Raw genomic sequence first — 21025 nt, 5'->3', positions numbered from 1 at the left:
TTGGTTGTTTCCGACCCGTGAAATCAAGGCAGGCCGGATTTATCGGCTGGTGAATCACACGAAATGGTGACATGCTTTCCATCACCATCGACCATGTTGACGCGATTGGTTGACAATGATGTAAAACTGCTTCTCTTCAGAAATTGATAGTAGGCTTTTCTAAGAGACTGCTGGAGGTGCAGAACTTCAACATGTAATTGAATAGGCCTGAAAAAAATTCGAATATTTTCCACTGACACTCGTCAGAGGTAATCATAATCGTCAAATTTTATTTTCATCTGGCCAAGACACACACACAATGTACAATGCGATATACAAGACACAATGCGATGTAATGAACAGATAGAGTGATGCCGACACGACCAGTTGCGGTCTCTCAATCAGGCATCCACCTCGGCCTAAGTGCCCGATGTCACAGTCTTCTTCGATGTTAATCTTTCTTCGTCGGTCCTTTTTTCTGACGCTATTTCTTGCTCCTTCTTTCTTTATCGGATCTTTTTCTGGGCTGTTTTGTCGACGTAAGAACAGTTGCATGGGGGACGAGGAGCCAAGAATAGATAGCACCCACGCTCACCGGTACGCTATCACCACCGTTAAATTATCAGCTAGTAGTTGACATATCAAAAGAACTTCGTATGTCATATCACCAAACATGACGGCACTGGTGAAAAAATTTCGAATAACCGAGGTGAAAGGATGGCTTGGGCTCAATGTTCTCTTTTTAAATTGTTCACGAACTGCTTCCGACGATTGTCTGCCAGAAACATTTGGGTTTATTCCTATATGAACACATTATTCAGTTTACTTTTTCTTTATCTCGCATCTGCTTTTGGCGCAATTCTTATTCAAACATTGCGAATTTCCCATGGTCTATGACAGAGGAACGAGTTGACCCAGATTTTGAGCATTGAAAATCAATGTTTGAGCGCCTAAAATTCATGTTGCAGATACGCCTTCGTGTAGCGATGTGGAAGCTCTGAAGGAGTTCGAGCACACAAGATTCGAAGAACGACTGGCTTCTACGATTGAGACGGGGGTTCGCGTTATCATCGAGAAGCAGAGGCTTCTAGGTAGATTTAAAAGAATTACTGCCTTCGACATCCAGAAATCTTAAATCCAAGCTTGCATGAGAATAGAATCAATCAACAGCACAAGCCAATTTTATTTTGCTAGTTCATCACCTGTGTCTACCATATCATTATTATCAATTTCTTGCGAATTGTGGTTTACTTTGATTTCCGATTTTCCAAATATATACCTCAGATTTTGCTGTGGATTTTTCATCAGATGCCAGCGGTGACTTGGTACCAACACTAATTATAGGCCATGACATGTAACATTGTTTTGTTAGGCAAGTCAAAGAGCAACGAGGAAGAAATGATGAAGACCAAAGAGTTTTTTTTTTTTGCATTTCGCGAACCGGTGAGATCGTTATTTCTATTCTGATTGAAATTTGGTGGTCGAGCGTATTTGACCCATGGATGCAATCATTTTCGCATTACTAATTCGTGCATTGGCGCCGACTGACGAGGTGGCGCAGCCACGTCTTCACCAGATTTACGAGGTGGCGGCCACCTCGTATAAAATGCTCAAACGCCCTAGTGAATTGTGACCAGTAATTAGTAATCAGGCGAATAGATGCGAACTCGTTAGAGACGTCTTCGATTTCCATAGGTGCGTGTGCCAAGCACGTAGCCACGGGGGTTTTAGGGGTCAAACCCCCCTATTTGAAACGCGAAACCCCAACATTTTGAAATGACCATTTTAACTCAAATATTCAGTTGCAATTCAATAATAGTGTTATCAGTATTCTGCGCGGCCGATTTGCGAAAAGCATGTTGTCAATTAGCGAAAAGAGTCTGTGGTGATCTCCCGCTGAGATGGTCGCGAAATTAGGTCATTCATACCCGTGCGCGTGGCGATCGTCACTAGCCTGATTCATCGCGTCTCGAACAAGCCTGGTTCTGCTGGCTTGAACAATCGTATCTGCAATAGGCCCAGTTAACACTATATCATCGCTTGCCTGCGCAATCGCATCTGCATTGGCGGCTTCGGCCTGGTGTGGTTCTTAACCTTTTTTCCTCCAGCGCCCCCTTTCAAAAATTATCCTGCTCCAGCGCCCTTCACCTCATGTTGTAAGGACTGTAATAAAGACAATAGGTAAGAGGCAGTGTTGGGATGACTCGAGTCATGACTTGACTCGAGTCATCTTTTTCGCATGACTTGACTTGATTGAAGTGATTGAAGCTTACAGCTTACGTTGTCGTAACTTGAGTACTAAATTAATAAAATAGCGAAATGTCTATTTCTGTTCTCTGTTCTTACCTTAACCAAACCAAACCTTTTGTCTTCTTGAAATCGAATATAGTTTATATAGTTCTCAATCATTGGCGCAGGCTCGAATTGTATCATCAATTTGCAAATGGGTAATGTGTTGCATCTTATAATTATGTTTGTCTATTCTCTATTTCGGCTGGTAACTATAAACTGAGGCTATGCAAATACGTAGTTTAACAGTTACACGTATATGTGAGCGATACAGCGTCTTCTTGCGAGTATATTTAACTCTGTATTCGTTCATCGGTTCGGAAGTAATGACCACTCAATCTGTATTTCAGACAGCTAGCAAATTGCAATGACGTAATAATGCATCATACTTCAAAAAGGCAACTTGACTTGAAATGTGACTTGACTCGTGACTTGACTTGACTTGACTCGAGTCACCTCCAAAAATCAAGTGACTTGACTCGAGTCACCTCCAAAAATCGATTGACTTGACTTGACTCGAGTCAAAATGTGCAATGACTCGAAATGACTCGTGACTCGAAGGTAGTGATTTGATCCCAACACTGGTAAGAGGAAGGGCCGTAACAACACTTCGTCAGCCCCCTAAAAACGATTATCTTGCACACCCATAGCGGGATAAACTGAACTTCTGAGGGCTTCGCCCCCAAGAACCCCGTCGCATGATTTCGATGGTTTGCGTGGCCTGGTCGCCCGAGGCGCCAAAATTTTATATAATGCATGAATGAAATAGGTGGTAATTGCATATATATGTCGCTATAAACTTTTTATCCTCTCTCTCTCTTATCTCTCAGCCCACGTAATCAGATTTACCAGTAGCGCTGATTGAGCTGTTGTATTGGAAAATGAAGGCCACGTAATTATTAATTGAACATATTCGGGCGTGCCATTGGTATAATTAATTTGTTACATGTTGTTACTTTCTTATCTCTTGTCCGCTATATAGTCAAAAGATATTGAAACGCATAAACGTAAATGAACGTAATAAAGTAAGCACATGATTCAAAATTCGTATTTCTTCACTGGCAAATAATTTTCTCTGATGGATGTTATTCGTCCTGTGGAGTGCAGATTGCGACAACATGATAATTCGGCACGATCGATTTAAGCACCTGCGGACATTTAGATTTATATACATCGAAATTTACGTAACACATAAGGGCAGTCCTCTTCGGCTAAGGGTTTCTCGCTGACGATCTTTTTGAAACACTCCTCGGAGTCCCATATTCACCGGAACTTCATATGTCTTCGTGCATCGTGGCGTGGTAATGGCCGACTTTGAAATGCCTATTTCTATTTTCTATAATTATGCGTATTCTTTCGTGGGGAAGTCGTCAAAACATGATGTTTAATTTATGTTCATTCACCGAAATAATTTAGGGCACCCTTCGAGCTCACCGATTATGGATTTGGGTTGCAGCAGTTTTGGTCTTGGTAAGAGGTCAAAGTCCAGTCGGTCTTTTTGGGTATTGGAAATATTCCGCGCTTTAATCGCGCTCGAGAACCATTCGACTATAGTAAACCATATAATCATTGTGTGGGGTATATTCAGGGTCAAATCAAGGTTGTTATAACAACAATCGGGTGTCATACCCTGTGGTTCAATCCCAAATTCACATCTGCGATTGGCAATACGGGGAAATTAATGGTATTGGATTTTGTCTTAGTGCTTTGTGTAACTATATAAGTAAGTCAACTGAGAACGGGATGCATATATCTGCTCACATTGAATTTAGTACTTTACCCAGTCATTAATTTTAACATGAATGTATTCCAAACAAAGTAACTCGTATAATATAACGTTCATGTGAGGCTGTGAACGACAACACTAGATAGTATCATCCTTTATGATACGATGAAGAAATATTCTGACAATTTAATTTTGTAGCTCTCAAATACAGGTATATTTAGTTATTCATTTCGTGCACAAAGGCTCAAGACTTATTTTATGTACAATGGGCCTTCACTCCCAAAAGTGATCTACCGTGCCTCCTTGTTCGATTTTCATACGCCTTGCGCTGCGGGATATAATACCTAAGTCGAAACATTTTGTTGAAAATAACCCTAGCAAGCGTGAAGGCAGTGTTTTAACGGGACATTGGCGATCTAAAATGTCGCACAATTCGTTTTACATGAATTATAATAACCCACTACATTTATGAAAACATATGTAGCAAACATCATCGCGTAGCGCGACCCAAAATTTCGGGATTTGACATGTTTTGTGGAATATTAATTTGTTCTGTATACCCACTAAGGATATGTCCTACTGCTACATCTACTGCGAAGCCGGCCCCTATATCGCACCCCTGAACTCTGAACACCCTGAGCGTTTCCGCCCCCTTCAAAATCGACATCGTGAAACTGAATAACATCGAATCGTTGCAAAAAGACTTTAACATGCGTAATTTATTCCCGCTAATACTTGTATCATGGCTTGAGTTCTAAAATGTTTGAACCACCTGAAATCAGTGCCATCAGGTTCGGACATTTTGATTTGCAAAAACTGTCGCCGAGGCTGCGTAATACGCGCACGTATTTAATTTATTGATGCCATAGGCCTCTATTGGTCAACTTGAAAAAAATCCAAATCCCCTTAATTTTTCTACTGGCTACGCGCCTAGCGTGTGCTGAGCAGCAACATCCTAGACCTCCTCTCGCGACCAGGCGCCCATATAGACGTTCTGCTTTTCTAAAATCTAAATTATGTGTGCCCATATTCGTTTACAAAACCATTCTTGAGCTAGCTAGCTTCCTGATAGTCTTGGTAATCGGAGCGCGAAATAGGAGGGTGTGTTGGTGTGTACCTTCAAATTGGAATTCATTTCTGCGCATATTCGTTTCTCTATCAAGGCTTTGACAGTGACATTAATCGGGAAATGCAGCAATACAGCTTAAACACCGATACAATGAGAAGACAATTGTCGCGACGAAAGCTACTCAATACGCTGTCAGACTCAAAACCCATTGGTGGTGATACTGATTAGAATACACGCTTTCTCGTTTGTTATCATCTATATTTCTTGTGTTTGCTTGATGCATTTGTACTCCGAAATTGTCGCACTATGTCATTTTTCAGTGTTCCTTTCGTTATCAACGTGCAGTAGACCATCTCATTGTCAATTATTTTTGCATCACGAGATTCTGGGTGGCACAAATTCTTGAATTTATTTCGATTCGTTTGAACAGCGAGCCTTCTATATTCCGATGAACTTGATTGCTGGACGTACTCGTATCGAGAACAACAATATATAATTTTAAACTATAGGGCTTTTGGTAGACAGTGGATTTCTCTTGATAAGATCGCGGCATGCGCCTGGAAGTGGAATTAATTCTAGCCCAGGGATGGCCAACCTGCGGCCGTAGAAGGAAATTCGTGAAGGTTTTGTGCGGCCCGCGAGGTAATTTCTGAAATTAGTAATATTATCAAAAATGGATTGCACAGATTGTGAACTTGCAAGGCCAACCAAACATTTGATTAGTCTGGCCGCAACACTTGAGATTTGATGACTAAAATATCAGTTCCGACGCATTGGCAGATCCATGAGCCAGTCACATTTGGTAGATCTTCGTACACTACAATAAAGCAAAATAATTTGCGATATATTTATCATAAGTAAAAATTTATTACATGCTCAGCACAACATGTTGTCACTCGATTTCGTGCTTTTAATATTGTTACCCCTTTGTGAAAATGAAAGAACACCTAATGTATCTGATTGAGTCTAACAAATATTCGCGATTACGAGACAAAGTGTCGTTCAACATATGCGACCTTGCGTTTGCGCTCGCAGAAAGACCGTAAACTATGAAACCTATCGGGACAAAATGATTAACGTATGTTGGTCAAAGCTTTCGATACCGATATGTCCAGGGGCCGAATAGTCCATTCCTTGCAAACAGAGCCCAGCGATATACAGCAGGCTCGCAATGTAGTCAAGTGACAATATTATTGACCTATGAACTTCGAAAAATTTTCGCGCTTGGCGCGACTAGTGGCTCGTGCAATAATTCGTCAATCAAATGTGGCCCTTTGGCTGAAAAGGTTGGCCACCCCTGCCCTATATGAAAACATATTAGTCCGGAATGAACCAGTAATGGGCAAGGACAGTTCAATGTGGATATTTGGTGCCCACATACCGTAGTGGATTACGACTATGCCTAGGAATGCGGCCGTAGGCTGCTAAACTAATCGAATTGCGGCCGTGAATAGCAAAAAGGTTGGTCACCCCTGTTCTAGCCCATAGTCGTTACATTAAATAGGAATAGGACGTTATATATTGTTCCTAGATCTATTTGCGGCATACACTAATGTACTCCAAAAATGCTTCGCGAACGTAAATCGGGAAATGCACCTATGCCGCCAAAATCGCTGTTTTAATCTGCAAACAATTGCCGTGACGCGAGCTACTCAACGCGAAGCCAGAAACCGCAATAGACAATTACTGATTGGCTGCGCGATCACGAGTTTGTAATCATCATTATTGTCTGCTTGAAACCTCACATTCGAAAGTTGTCGTGTGTTACTTGCGAACTTGCTAGGACAGTGCGTAGTATATTTCGCAACGTATATTGATGCAACTCCAAATTCTCAGTGACGTAAATTCTGATTTTTGTTCGATGCATTCCGTCGGACAGACTTGTAGCGCATTGACACTTTCAAATGATCGTACCGTTTTAAGATTCCATTTAATAACTCGACTGCATAGTTTGATATTAATCGGTGCAGGGCCGGTATTAAAACGTCACACAAATGGTTTAACGCTGCACTTACACCAACGGCATGTAGTAAAGTGCGTTTTAGTGCGACGATGACGTCATCGATATGGAACAATTATGACGTCACTAGTCTTCGCCACCTCGTAAAAAAAGAAAAGTCTGCCACTATGAATCCAAGGATGTTTTTCGCATATTTGTAGTCATTGCGCATTAGATCTTTTATTCGCTAAACAGAATGAATGTGTGACCATAAAAATTACACAGCACATGGCTTTTGCGCAAAGCACTTGGCGGCAAGGATCTAGTTTGACTCGACATGGAATGCAAACCAGGTCTGCCGGTGGAATAGATGTCAATATTGATTTCTCAGTGTTTCCCTATGACTTGACCTGCGTGACCGTCGATATGGAGAGTGAATGTTTGGAAAACGTCGATGCCTCTTCATTTCCATCAGAAAGCGAATAAGCCCCTGTCCATTTCTTTTTAGATTCCGACGAGGCAAGGTTACGATCCTGATGAATACTTCAAGAAATGTAAGTGCTCTGTCACTGCTGTCATGTAGTGCAAACAAGAATTTCAATGGATATAACACAACTATTGAGATTTTTAAAAAGCCAGGGTTGTAATGACTCGAGTCGTGACTCAACTCGAGTCGCCATTTTTTGTGACTCGACTTGACTCGAGTCAATTTTGGTATTGACTCGACTTGTACTCGAGTCATCGTGCATGACTCAAGACTAGGACGGCCAAGACAGGCATTTCATTGTAACTTCGAAGAATAGTAAAATTTACACATTGGTAATTTGTCAATCAGTCCCGATACTTGGAAAAAAGAGCCAGAAACTGTTAAGACTGGGGAAAATTACTATATCACTTGAGCAGAGTTGAAAAAAGTGGGTGAAACCGGATTGAACTGAAAACTTAACAGTTAACATAATGACTTGGACTCGGACTCGGCCCTCTACTAACTGACTTGGACTCGGACTTGACTCGGAGGTGAATTGAAAATGACTCGATTTGACTCGAGTAAAAACTATAAAAGTAAGATTGGCTTGTAACTCGTAACCTCGTGACTTGGTTACAACCTGGAAAAAAGCAATTGAAAGAGATCGAGATTCATTCTATCTAAAAAGTACAATATCATTAGATACACAAACGCAGCATGTAGTATGGTGTCTAGGACAGGGAGTGACTGACACTGGAGTCACAAAGGATATTTTATACAACTATGTACATTTTATGTTTTTGTCATATAATATGGGACCACTGAGGAAAGTACTCATTTTTCGCTGATATCCTAGCGAGCTCATTGGGTACATTGCTCCACATATAAAATAATTCGTCTCAAAAGAGAAACTCAGCAACAAATTTACCAAAACGCCGTAAGATATGGCACCAACAGAATGAAAAGGCACAATAATCTGATCATAAAAACAATCTCGAACAGTTGCTTATTTAATCCCCATAGTCCACTCTTCCATTTATTCACTTCACAGCATAAAAATCCCCATAGAGCAACTCAGGTCGTGATCGGTGAGAGAATAATAAAAATTTACCATCTACGAGTGTTCTCTTGACAGATGTTTTCTGCATTTTGTGTTTCGCAGGCATGAACGTTCCCATTCCACAGAACGTATTGAAGCCCGCAGAAAAAGTGCAACTCCACTGCTTCTTGAAAACAGCGGACCAAAGCGTAGTCCGAGAACTCGAAGGGCTGAACGTTTTGTGGGACTACATATTGTGCTTTCACCCTTGCATGCCTGGCGCTGCGTGTAAGATTGCTTTTTGTCCATTTAAGCAACACAAGCGTCATAATATTATTGCTCTATATTCGTTTTCAAATTTATAGATTTCACCTGCCAATTTAGACATCGCTTGACGTCTATGCTTGTCAAAAAACTACCTGTTGCCCAAGGGGCCCATCTTGGCTACCCCGCACGTAAAGAAATCACACTTACCTGTAATAGAAATGTCCGATTGTCACTGCGATACAACACATAGCATACTCGTCATGTCTAAGTTACGTAAATTTCCATTGCCGTTTTAACCATTATCATTTTAGGCAAGCGGGTGCCAAGAATTGATCTCAAAGTGGCATTGGAGAACATGAATTTCTCTATAAAAGAGTATGCCGTGTTCACTGCTGGTAAAATGATGGAGGTCTTAAATCGAGCAATCGAAGGTTGATTCGGGGTAAGTTTAATCAACTGATTGCCACTTGGTAAGCCGACGATATATCTACAATGCAATTACATAGGGTTACCATGCGTCCTCTTTTAAGAGGATTTGTCCTCTTTTTTGAGATTTTGTCCCTTTTTTTGAGAATTTTGGTCAAATATAGGGCAAAATTCGACTTAGATACAGTAAATCAGCACTGAAGCATGGAAGTTACAATATGGCATCCTCTGTTGGGGGGCTGCCAGTAAAGCTGCACTCAATCCACTGCAAAAATTACAACATAACGTACTACGTATCATACTAGGGCCCTGGTTGTCCGTCCAACAAGTCGCTGCTGAAGAGATTCGGTGTCCTAAACATAGAAGATATGTGGAAACTAGAAATCGCCAAGCTTATGTACCAGTTCCACTGCGGTCATTGCCCCGAATATTTCAATGACTTCTTTACCTCGGAATCAAAAGCGCACAAGTACAACACACGTGCGTCCACGGCATCCAAATATCATATGATCGACCGAAAAGATCATCGCTCTATCAAACATACCGTACCTGATGTGTGGAACAGTATCCCGCCGGCCATCCGACAGTCGACGAGCATGTCCACATTAAGTCGAAATACAAGCAAATACTACTAAATAAATACTACAGTGGTTCTCAACCTTTTTTACCCGCGGACTCATCTCAAGCTCGCCAGTATACCCGCGGACTCAAGCTATATATTACTAAAAAATATTTTTTTCCATCCAAGAGAGTGTAATACGGTATCAACAAAAAAATGAGCTAAAATTGAGTCAAAGAAGCTTTCTTAAATCTGTCTTTCCACATCTGTCGGCTTTGCAATTCAAGCAACTATTCAGTAATGCAGTCCACATCTCGAGTTCTACTTATATTAGACAACTATAGATTGTTTCTGTGAGTAGCACATGTCCCTACGATTTGTAATTTTCCAAATAGTCTTTAAGTGAACAAGTCGCCATAATCAATTACCAGCACTCAGCGTATATCGCACCGGAAACCTGTGCAATGTGCCTACGTGCAGGACCGTAACAGCACTTCGTCAGCAACCCCCAATAACAAAACGTTGGTCTTGGGCCACACAGGCCATAAACCTAACTTCTGGTGGGCTTTACCCCCAGACCTCCCCTTCCGATACCTTTTTACCGCTACTTATCAGCGAAATTTTTGTACCGTTCATCCAGTCGTTTTGTTTCGAACAAACCGCGCGAGGCGCGAAAATATTCCATAATTCATGATTGAATCGGTCAACATGATCGGGGATTGGATCTGTATATATATAGCTGTAAATTTTTTATGCTATCTCTGCTCATGCATTCAGATTTATCGGCCGAGCTGAGTGAGACGTTTCGGTATATGATATAATGATATAATTTTTCTAAAAAGTTGCATAAATTTTCAAAAAACACTCTATAATTTATGTTAATTCACGAATAGTTTTGGCCCCCCTTCGAGGTCCCCCATCAATTATGAGGGTTTGGTGTACGGCAGTTACGGTCCCGCATACGTGTGTATAAAGAGCTGTCCCAGGAGTTTATACCTGGCATATTCTGTACGTGAATTGTTAATAGTGAACACGCAGCATTAAATTCCGAGGCCATTCGTACTAAATTCAAGTCAATCCGACCAAAATTGTTGAGTTTATGACCGTAATAGAATTGCTTATGACAATTTTAGCAATAGGCTACCTCGAACATAAATGTAGGGCATCTTGCAAACTTCCAGTTGGCGATAATAGGGGTTTTATACCTGGCGTGATTGGTATCAAACCAGGATGATGCGACAGATGTGCAAAGCATGCCCGTTTTGCCTGTGATACTTGCAACCAACTGGTTTGCCCAAGACACAGAAAATCTCAGGAGAACCAATAATGCTTGGAATGCTGATCACTTTGTAGTGGTGCTGTTTCGTTGTTCTTGCGTTTGGAATATACGTGGCCAAACATCGCTTATTGAGGTATCTCTAATATTGCTTTCAGAACTACATTCACTGCAGTATAATTTATTAACTTGCAGGAATTTCGTATGCCCCTTATCAACAAGAGGTAACGGCACAATAAGAAGCATATAGAAATAGATTCAAACAAAATCCAAATTGGCAAAATATGACGTAACAATGCAATGATAAAAAGGAACAGTAGCTGGCCAAAGTCAGCTGTACCGGTACTCCGGTAGTCATAATAAAGGGATAATAGAGAATCAAATTATACAATACTCAGAAGTCGTTACACAGACAATCAGCGGAATATATTAATGGAATATTGAAAGATTGTATACAAACTCTTTATCCTTTTTATGGTGCCGTTAATTCCTGATAAGAGAAACCCGAAAAGTCAGCGAGGTAATAAATTCTACTGCAATGAATGTAGTTCTGAAAGCACTATTGAAGTTAAAGTGCCGCCAGTCACGTATTTGAGGTATCTATGCATTTTTTATGACAGTTATTAGGGTTACTAACATTTCAAAATAGGTATTTTGCAAATCACTCAGCCTAATTTTCAAGTCGGAATTTGACGAAACCGGACCAGAACGGGGCTCATTCACTTTCGGACCAAAAAGCTATTTTCTCCGTAAGGCTGCAATGACTTTGGTCCGAAAGTGAACGAGCCCCGTAGGTCTGTCAATTACATATTCCAAAATCATATCAGAAGTGGAAGAAAAAGTGTGCCGAGCCGATTAAGTTACTGAGAATTCCTGTGTTCGCGGACTCACGAAGGACCTTCCGCGGACTCAAATGAGTCCGCGGCCTCGGGGTTGAGAAACGCTGTACTAGTCCATCCTCAAGATTACCAGACCACGACCTAACGATCACATCTTCCATGACATGCCACCCCATTTCTTGTCGCTTGCTTTTTTCTATACTATCTATTTACTTTTCATTCAGTGTGCATGCCTCCTCTTTACATCGCCTAGGCCAAGGTGGGTGTCTGATTCCATAGACTACTCCAAGTCGCTTCGACACCTTCCTATCTTTTCATTGTATCGCATTTTTGTGGTGTATTGAACTGATAAAAATTGCTAATAAACCAATTATGATGATGATGATGATGAAGTAACCTCCGGCGGGTATTTCGGGAGCTGACCTGGAAAGTTGACTTTTTTTTGTAGTCAACCAACAGATGTAAAAAAAAACTGTATTTCGGGAGTTGAACCGGAAAGTTAACTTTTTTTAGTCAACCGACCACGATGTGAGTTGAATTTACCATTCTTTTGGGATTTTCCTCCGGTTTTGCAAGTCTGACAATTTTGAAAAAGTGTCCTCTTTGAAGAGTTCTAAAATATGGTAACCCTACAGTTACATAACTACCCACCTATTAGTTACACTGTGATCTTTGTTAAAACATCCTGATGTTTCTATCCTCTTTTCAGCATCGGCCTACAACTGCAACGTTGAAGACTTTATCATTTTGAGATTAGCATGCGATTTTGTATTTCGGACATAATAAAATATAAAACGTACAAGTTGCGCATCTTACAAGCGGATGGAGTTCAGACTTCAGAGAAGGCTAGTAGGGGGGCAAAGAAGTCATTTTGTTACTCGAATGGAACTACAAGTAGCACTGTAAATTACAAATCAATTGCTAATAGTAGTGGGGATTTCCTAAACATGTCACAACTACGTAAGTGGCAGCAGAAAATGAAGCTCTGAAAGCAGTTTGAAAAAGTAGATTTGGTAGCAGAACACTACGTCACAGCTTATTAAATTAACACCCTCCTTGTTTTATCTGACGTAATAATGAAAATAGTTGGTTTCAGAAGTGTTTGGGGGGAAGTGGTTCTTAACCTTGGCGCTGGGAAGCTGTGATGGCGCTGAAAAAAGCTGGTGTAGTAGATATGGTAAGGAGCTCTCAATGCAATTTCACAAAAATTGATCAGATCTGTTGATTTTTCGTCTCGCTTTGTGAGAAATATACCGCCAATATATTTCCACAAATGCAGTGGATGATATATTTGATGTAAAATGTTGTTTACTTCCTTCTTGCGCGTACTTTTGTAGGTAGCAAAGTCTTCATGACACATTTTTAACACACAGGTTAGTGGCTTCCTCGCCAATCTGTTTCGAACGAGGTATTATATCTTGCAAAACACGGCGCGACGAAAAACTGTCCTACCCCAATTTTGAGAGTTCTTTGAACACTAAAGATACTTCGAGGATTTCTGGCGAGAATGATAAACTACATATCAGGGATTGTACGAACACCTGAAAAGTTCTGATTCGTGACAACACGAACCTTGAATGCGAACGTAAACACGAACCTATGACTTCACGTTGCGTCATATTGCTAATTCAAACTATATGCATATCCGTAAACGTAAAATAATATATTAATACACACGTACACGATACCCAGCCACGACTCAGGCAACGTTATGCCCAGAGGTGGTCAAAGTAGTCAAGAAAGCTACTCAAGTAGAAGTAGCGACACAAGAATCCACTCAAGTACAAGTAGAAGTACTTCTTTTGAAAGCGACCTAAGACTACTTGAAGTAGAAGTAGAATTTCCTGGCTTTAAATCTACTCAAGTAAGTAAGTAGTTCTGAAAACGGTCTGAATAAGTTCGCATAGACTGTCAAAAATGCAAAAATGAGCTATGCGGAACGTGCAGAGAGATAGGTTCATATTGATGCGTCACAGGAGGTATCAATGTTCGTCCCCATCATGGGATGCAAAACAGTTGGCTGGTAGACGTCGCCGAGAAAGGTTGTGCGTAAATTGCAGATCGTTCATCGGGGTAATCAAGCCTTAGCGAGATACTTCACATCGAGAGCTGCTACGTGTAGCCAACTGAACTCTTACGTCCGTGCAGTTAGTATTACTGTTGGTAGGGAGAGCATAGATAATGTCAGTTCAAGGTGGAGCGCATAAGCGCTCCGCCGACGAGGCCCTGGGGGGACCTCGACCTAAAGGTTTGTCTAATATTGGTCAATCCGCGCCTACGCTTTCGGTCGTTATAACAGGCACGGAAAAGGCACTTCGAAATTGCAGCACCTTGGTCATAAACAGAAACCTTCTCAATTTGCTTGGAGGTCCGTATAAGGATATTCGCTTTTTGCCCTCGGGTTCACTATGTGTAGAATGCAATAATAGTACACAACTGGCAAAGTTACTAGCTTGTGACAATCTGGGCACACAAGAAAAGCCTATCTTTGTGAAAGTTGAGTTATACAGGACAAGAGCGGTTGAAGTTCGGGGTGTAATCTCGGATGTGCCATTAGAAATGACGGCTGAAGAAATTAAAAACGAGTTGTCCGATCAGAAAGTTTCATTTGTACGTAGATTCACATATCGAACGAATTCAGGGATAACCGACAGCAGATCGGTACTGCTGTGCTTCGCATCGACCATCCTTCCAACAGTCGTCAAGTTAGGCTTCATGAATTTTCGAATCAGAAAATACAATCCTCCGCCTGTCCGTTGCTTCAATTGCAACCGATTTGGACATAAAGCAAAATTTTGTCGCAGCGCCCAGAGATGTACAAAATGCGGCAAGCGACATATGTACAAAGATTGTCAAAACGAACCATATTGTGTTAATTGTGGAGGTTCACACTCCGCGGGTTACGCAGGTTGCACACGATACCGACAAGAGATCAAACTTAACACAATAATGACTAACTCGAACATTAATTACTGGGACGCGAAACGAACGTTGCAACAGCAACAGTCCGGACCGAACATCGTATCAGAAACTGAATTTCCGTCGTTGCCGAGTCGCAACATTATTCCTAGTGGTGATACACAAAGAGTCAGTGATCCAAGCTCGGAAATGATCTCTATTCCGGCCATGGAATTCTTCAGCTTCGTCGCTGAAGTCATTCGAGGCACATTGACGTCTATCGCAGAGGGTAAAGGTTTAGATATTGAGACAATAGCAAGATCAGCCGGACAGAACCTCGGGATAAACTTCCACACTCCGGCACTTTCACTTTCACTCTCTTCAGCAGAGGAACAGACTCGGCGAGACTCCTCAGTTACGCCACCGGTCAACAAACCAAGTAGACAAGTCTCCGACCATGTTCACAGGGTAGAAACAAGATTAGGTACATCTCTTTCAACGATGAATAATTCTGTCGGTCGTAATAACATGAACATGCCCCAAAATGCGCCAAGCCATTCCGTCACAAATCAAACAGCGACCAGCGCACATCCGCAACATAAGCTCATTCCAAGCCCATCAGGTTCACAAAACCACCCGTCAGAGGCCGCGATGGACTTAACAAGGATAAATAGTCACATGGATAACGAAATGGAAAGTTCCAATTAAAAATTTTACAATGGAATTGTCGAGGCATCTACAGAAAAATTAACGAACTGAAACATTTCATTGCATCAAATACAAAGAAACCGGAATTAATCGCACTCCAGGAAACACATCTCGTATCCAAGTATAAACCAAAAATAGCCAACTACACTCTAGTGCGCAAAGACCGCAACATTCATGGAGGTGGGCTGTGTCTTTTCATAAAACAAGGCTTAACTTTTACTGAAGTCGACTTTGCCGATATGGGGCCCATTGAGGCACAGGCAATCCAAACAGTGGGCCTGACAATTGTAAACGTTTACATCCCGCCGAATCGTCATATATCGCGTTCCATGGTAGAGCGGTTGTTTACAAAATGCGACTCGAAAACGATCGTGCTTGGCGATTTCAACGCACATCATCCTACGTGGGGAAGCCCACGTATGAACGGAAACGGACGCCATCTTCACTTCGCTATTAGTTCAAAGGACTTGGTAGTGTTGAACACCCAGAATCCGACGAGACTTAATATTGCGATGCCAAATCCTGGTTCTACATCATTACTTGACTTGACCCTTGCATCAAAAGATGTAGCCCACAAGATGTCAACAACGGTAACGGACCACCTACTGGGTAGTGACCACTACATTATTATAACGACAGTAAATGTGCCCAGATCCGATCCGACAGAAGGCCATTTCACATCTTGGTCGCTTCACAAGGCCAAGTGGGAAAAATTCCGAAAGGTCAGTGGCACAAACTTTGCAATGATTGAGGAGTCCGGTCGATATACGGTGGAGGCTATTACCGACGCAATAATATCGTCAGCATCTGACAGCATACCTCTAACAAGACCAGTAGCGAAACAGAGCATACCATGGTGGACCAAGGAATGCTCGAAGGCAGTCAGACTGAAACGAGCCGCATATTGCAAAATGAAACGCAGCTTCCGCACAGAAGATGTTATAGAGTTCAAGCGACGTCGGGCAGAAGCAAGAAAGGTTGTGTTGCAAGCGAAAAAATCCCATTGGCAAGATTTCTGTACTTCTTGTGACAGCAACACCAAACTAACTCGGGTCTGGCGAGCAATACGCTCCATGAGCGGCAACATATCCTGGAATCGCATCCATACCATTAAGTCGAACGGCGTCGTTATCTCCGACAACAGAATGAAGGCAGACGCCATGGGCGCGCATTTTGCCTCAATAAGTGGCAGGGACACTATCGATGAACCGACTAGGCGTCGACACGAAGTCGTGAGATCCGAAATAATCGTCCCAGCATTTAATGATTCTGGTGATCACGAGGAGATTAACTCCCCCTTTTCTTTTATAGAATTAGTACGGGTACTCAAACACAGAAAAAGCTCGTCTCCAGGACACGATAAACTGTGTTATCCCATGTTCACCAACCTGTCGACCGAATGCAAAAAAGATATCCTAAGATGCATCAATTCATTGTGGTTAGAAGGGAAGTGCCCAAAAAGCTGGAAACACTCGATAGTGATACCACTTCTAAAGTCCGATAAAGAATCAAGTAATCCAGCCTCGTATAGACCGATTTCACTCACAAGTAACTTTTGCAAAATTATGGAACGCATGATATGTAATCGATTGCGTTGGTGGCTCGAAATGAACAAATTGCTTCATCCGGCACAGAGCGGCTTTCGCACCAATCGATCGACCCGAGATTCTATTTTGTCACTCCATGACGACGTTTACAAGGCCCTGTGGAATAGGCGATCTGCAGTTGCCGTCTTCCTGGATTTAGAGAAGGCCTACGATCGCATGTGGCGCGGCGGGATGTTAGCAAAACTGGTGAAAATAGGACTTTCTGGAAATATCATTAAATGGATTGATTCTTTCCTGTCTGAACGAACCATGCAAGTCCGACTAGGGTCAACATTATCGCGAATTTTTTCCATAGATAACGGTACTCCACAGGGCAGCGTGCTGTCCCCCCTACTCTTCACGGTCATGATGAACGACCTGCCAGAAAACATTACTTCAAATATCAATCTATTCGCAGATGATATCTGTCTCTGGGAATCCGGGCTGGTTACAGACACGCTATTGTCTGACGTACAGAAATCCCTGAACGAAGTATCTGAATGGTGTGACGAGTGGGGTTTCAGAATAAATGTCGAAAAATCAGCAGCAGTTTTATTCACCAGGAAACGTAAAATACCAGCAGTTCAACTGAGAGTGTCGAACTGTCTGCTTCCTGTTAAAAAAGAATATAGATACCTAGGAATCATCTTTGATTCACGACTATCTTACAGACAGCACACAGATTCGGTAGTAGATAGATGCAACAGACGTATAAATGTACTTCGCCTGCTGTGCGGCACACAATGGGGCGCCTCAAAATCAAGTCTTCTCTCATTGTATAGAGCACTTATCCGCTCCGTCGTCGAATATGGCTTCGAAGCATTCTCCAAAATATGTACTGAAAGCAATTCAAAAAATTCAAAACAAGGCATTGAGAATATGCAGTGGGGCAATGGGAAGCACTCCCATCCACGCACTTTTGCATTCGTGCAGGGAATTACCGGTACACATACGTCACTTGCGCGCATGCGCAGTAGCAAGATGTAAAATTGCCGCCAACAATGAACACATTTGCTCCCACATTATTGAAGACTCATGGCCCGAGATATTTCCGGATTCTTCGCTCTTCTGTACTTTCAACATGCTGTCACGACTGCCAATTTTCGAGGAAATCACCATTCGAAAAACGTGTCCAATAGCTCCCTGGTCGGTTGTAAACTGTGTAGTGGATACTCATCTGTGTTTACTCACACAGCAAATGGAGAATCCTCTCCAAATTCAGATCGAATGCAAGGAATATATCAGTCATCATTTTCAAAATCATACGATCATATTTACAGATGGGTCGAAATCAGAGGATACGTGTGGCGCAGCATATTATGTCCAGGATTTAGGGGAAGTTGGTAAGATCACGTTAGACAGAAGATTGTCGATTTTTTCTGCGGAGTTGATTGCAATTCGAGAAGGACTGTCTTGGGCAGTCGAGCAGTGCCCACAATCAGCTGATCTGCTTATTCTCTCGGACAGTCTTAGTGCCTTGGTGGCCATCGAAAATAGCCACACAGAAAACGATATAATTCGGGATATTGCCGCACGATGTGGTGCATTATCCTCTTATGCTATCTCAGTCACCTTAATATGGGTCCCAAGTCACAAGGGGATCAGCGGTAACGAGACCGCTGACAAGCTGGCAAGGCAAGCGGCATCCGAGCATACTCACAGCAGCACCATTGAGATTACAGCGAGGAAATGCAAGTCCCTCATTCAAGAGCATTGCGAGTCCAAATGGAAATCAGAGTTTTTCAGCAATGCGGAAAATTCCTTTTACCCAAATCTGTTCCGAACCACGAGTTTCCATGCCCCGGTGCTATCATTGCCAAGAAGAGCCTACGCTATACTCATCCGTCTGCAAACCGGTCATTGCAAACTGAACTCTCATCTGCATAGATTAGGGATTCACGATACTGGAAAGTGCGAAAGCTGCGGCGTACCTGAAACCGTTGAGCATTACGTCATTCACTGCACCAAGTATGAAGGCCCCCGACAGTATCTCCGGGACCAAATTAGAGACACCGTTCCCTTCCGCTTGGAAACATTACTGGTCAATCCTCTTACCATGGGCACTCTGATAGAATATGCCCTACTAACCGGTCGAGAGTTATAGCCTAAAGACATGTGGGATAACTGATACTCTCATCATAGATCTGGTGCAAAAGACCATTAGAAGTCGAGCACCAATATTAAACTTATACAACAACAACAATGGGATGCAAATGATGGTATTGCTGTGGAAATGCGATACTCATTTTTTTTCACTCGAACACCCAGTTTTAAAAAAATGTCATGGTCTGGCGCCCTCGCCTATATTATAGGGCCCGTAGTTTAGTGGAAGAGCAATACCGCGAAGCTGTATCCGATACGGTGTTAACACTTTGAGAGATTTGCGGAAAAGAGAATCTATGTTACTTGTCCAGATAGCATCAACAGTAGTCTACTAAAGCTGGTCTGACGCTCAAAAAGTCAGACACCACTTCACCAAAAGAGGACATGCCATGTTGTGCTGCTAGACTACGACATGATAGGTACATGCTAGATTTCGAAACGGTAGTTTCAAACGTTTTGATGGGCCATATTTACTGCGGTGACATATTTCATATGGGCGACAATACGGTGTGAACGGAGCCACGCAATCCGCTACCTATTTCATAGCCTATTCACCAATACTTTTGTGGAAACATATTTGTCATTCCATATGTACTACTTTGCGCGAAGCGCGACGAAAATTCCGAGCTATACTTGAATTTTATGAAAACTAAATGTTGGTACTCCGTGAAAACAGGCCCGAAATTCCCCAGTCTCTCCTAATTAAAGGATTAAACTACTTCTACTTGACAAACTTAAAACAGCGAAAAGTAAGTAAGTAGATCACAAAATATTACCAAGTGGAAGTAGAAGTAGCGAAAATTAGATCTACTTGAGTAAGTACTAGAAGTAGAGTATACCTACTTAAGTACTTCGAAATAGTAGAAGTACTTCGTTACTGACCAGACCACCTCCGGTTATGCCATAATGCTGAAGTACATGCTGCTTTTACAGAATCACAATATAGGCCTATGTATCAACTCGAGCATTCAAAAGCAATAAAATCAGTATCTTCCAACGCAACATCGAGGACTTGCATGGGAAAATAGCTTACGCCTTAGCGGTCTAGGCTAGGGTTACCATATCCTTTAGGAGTACTTGTCCACCTTTTCTGACTTTTTTCTTACTCAACACATCATGATTTCTCGCAAAAATTCTAGAATCTGCAGTTTCCTAGTCCGGCATTCTAGCTTTTTTTAATTTATAAAGAGTGTCCTCCTTTCCGGATCCAAAAATATGATAACCCTAGTCTAGGCTAAACCGGACAATGTATTCTTGAAGCGTTCGACTATTGATATTGATCAGAGTGACAAACCGGTTTCTATACTTGCTACAGATACTAGGCGAGACCTGGGAAAATTGTAACACTTTTTGCACTTTATAAGATTACGTGTTTTTTTTTTCATGGAAATTCCATTTCCTAAGTTTTATATAAGAAAGCCAACAACTCGATACTAGATATCTAACCAACAATAGAACTCGATCAAATATCAATCATGGAAATTTTGGGTCACGAAAATCGCCGATCGAATGTTACAATCGCCCCGTAACCAGGGGCAATTGTACCGTCCATGCGGGAAAATTATAACAGTGTTATATTATTACCAGAGTGGGTCAAAGTAGTCAAAAATGCTACTGAAGTAGAAGTAGCGACGAAAAAATCTACTCGAGCACGAGTAGAAGTACTTCTTCCATAAGCAACCTAAACCTACTTGAAGTAGAAGTAGAATTGACTGACTTTAAATCTACTCAAGTAAGTACTTGTGAAAACGATCGTAATTCGTAGTTTAGTCGAAGAGCAATACGGAGAAGTTGTATAGGATACGGTGTAAACACTTTGCGCGATTAGTAAACGTTAATAAAAAATATGGTGGATC

At 41.8% G+C, this 21025-nt stretch overlaps 1 protein-coding gene across 32 annotated transcripts in view; it reads left to right on the top strand.

The window, feature by feature from the left end:
* Nucleotides 1–21025, top strand: part of LOC145445082 (uncharacterized) — a 59705-nt gene that overhangs the window by 32470 nt on the left and 6210 nt on the right. For 30 of the 32 annotated variants that reach the window (XM_080323195.1, XM_080323188.1, XM_080323201.1 and 27 more), the window contains 6 exons: nt 948–1070; nt 1352–1422; nt 7511–7556; nt 8631–8795; nt 9086–9216; nt 12584–12692. The exons of 1 other annotated variant lie outside the window; for it this stretch is intronic. In XM_080323195.1, the coding sequence (XP_080179321.1) occupies nt 948–1070; nt 1352–1422; nt 7511–7556; nt 8631–8795; nt 9086–9210 (530 nt within the window). In that variant the 3' untranslated portion in view covers nt 9211–9216; nt 12584–12692. Of the gene's footprint in view, nt 1–947; nt 1071–1351; nt 1423–7510; nt 7557–8630; nt 8796–9085; nt 9217–12583; nt 12693–21025 lie in introns of those variants that run through there. One more of the 32 variants, XM_080323174.1, reaches the window with a different exon arrangement.

This window comes from Botryllus schlosseri, chromosome 8, assembly GCF_051294905.1.
Source record: "Botryllus schlosseri isolate E-star chromosome 8, Bs_hap1, whole genome shotgun sequence".
Taxonomy (NCBI): Eukaryota; Metazoa; Chordata; class Ascidiacea; order Stolidobranchia; family Styelidae; genus Botryllus; species Botryllus schlosseri.
Note: the sequence above shows the minus strand (reverse complement) of the source record. Positions and strands in the feature narration are given on the sequence as shown.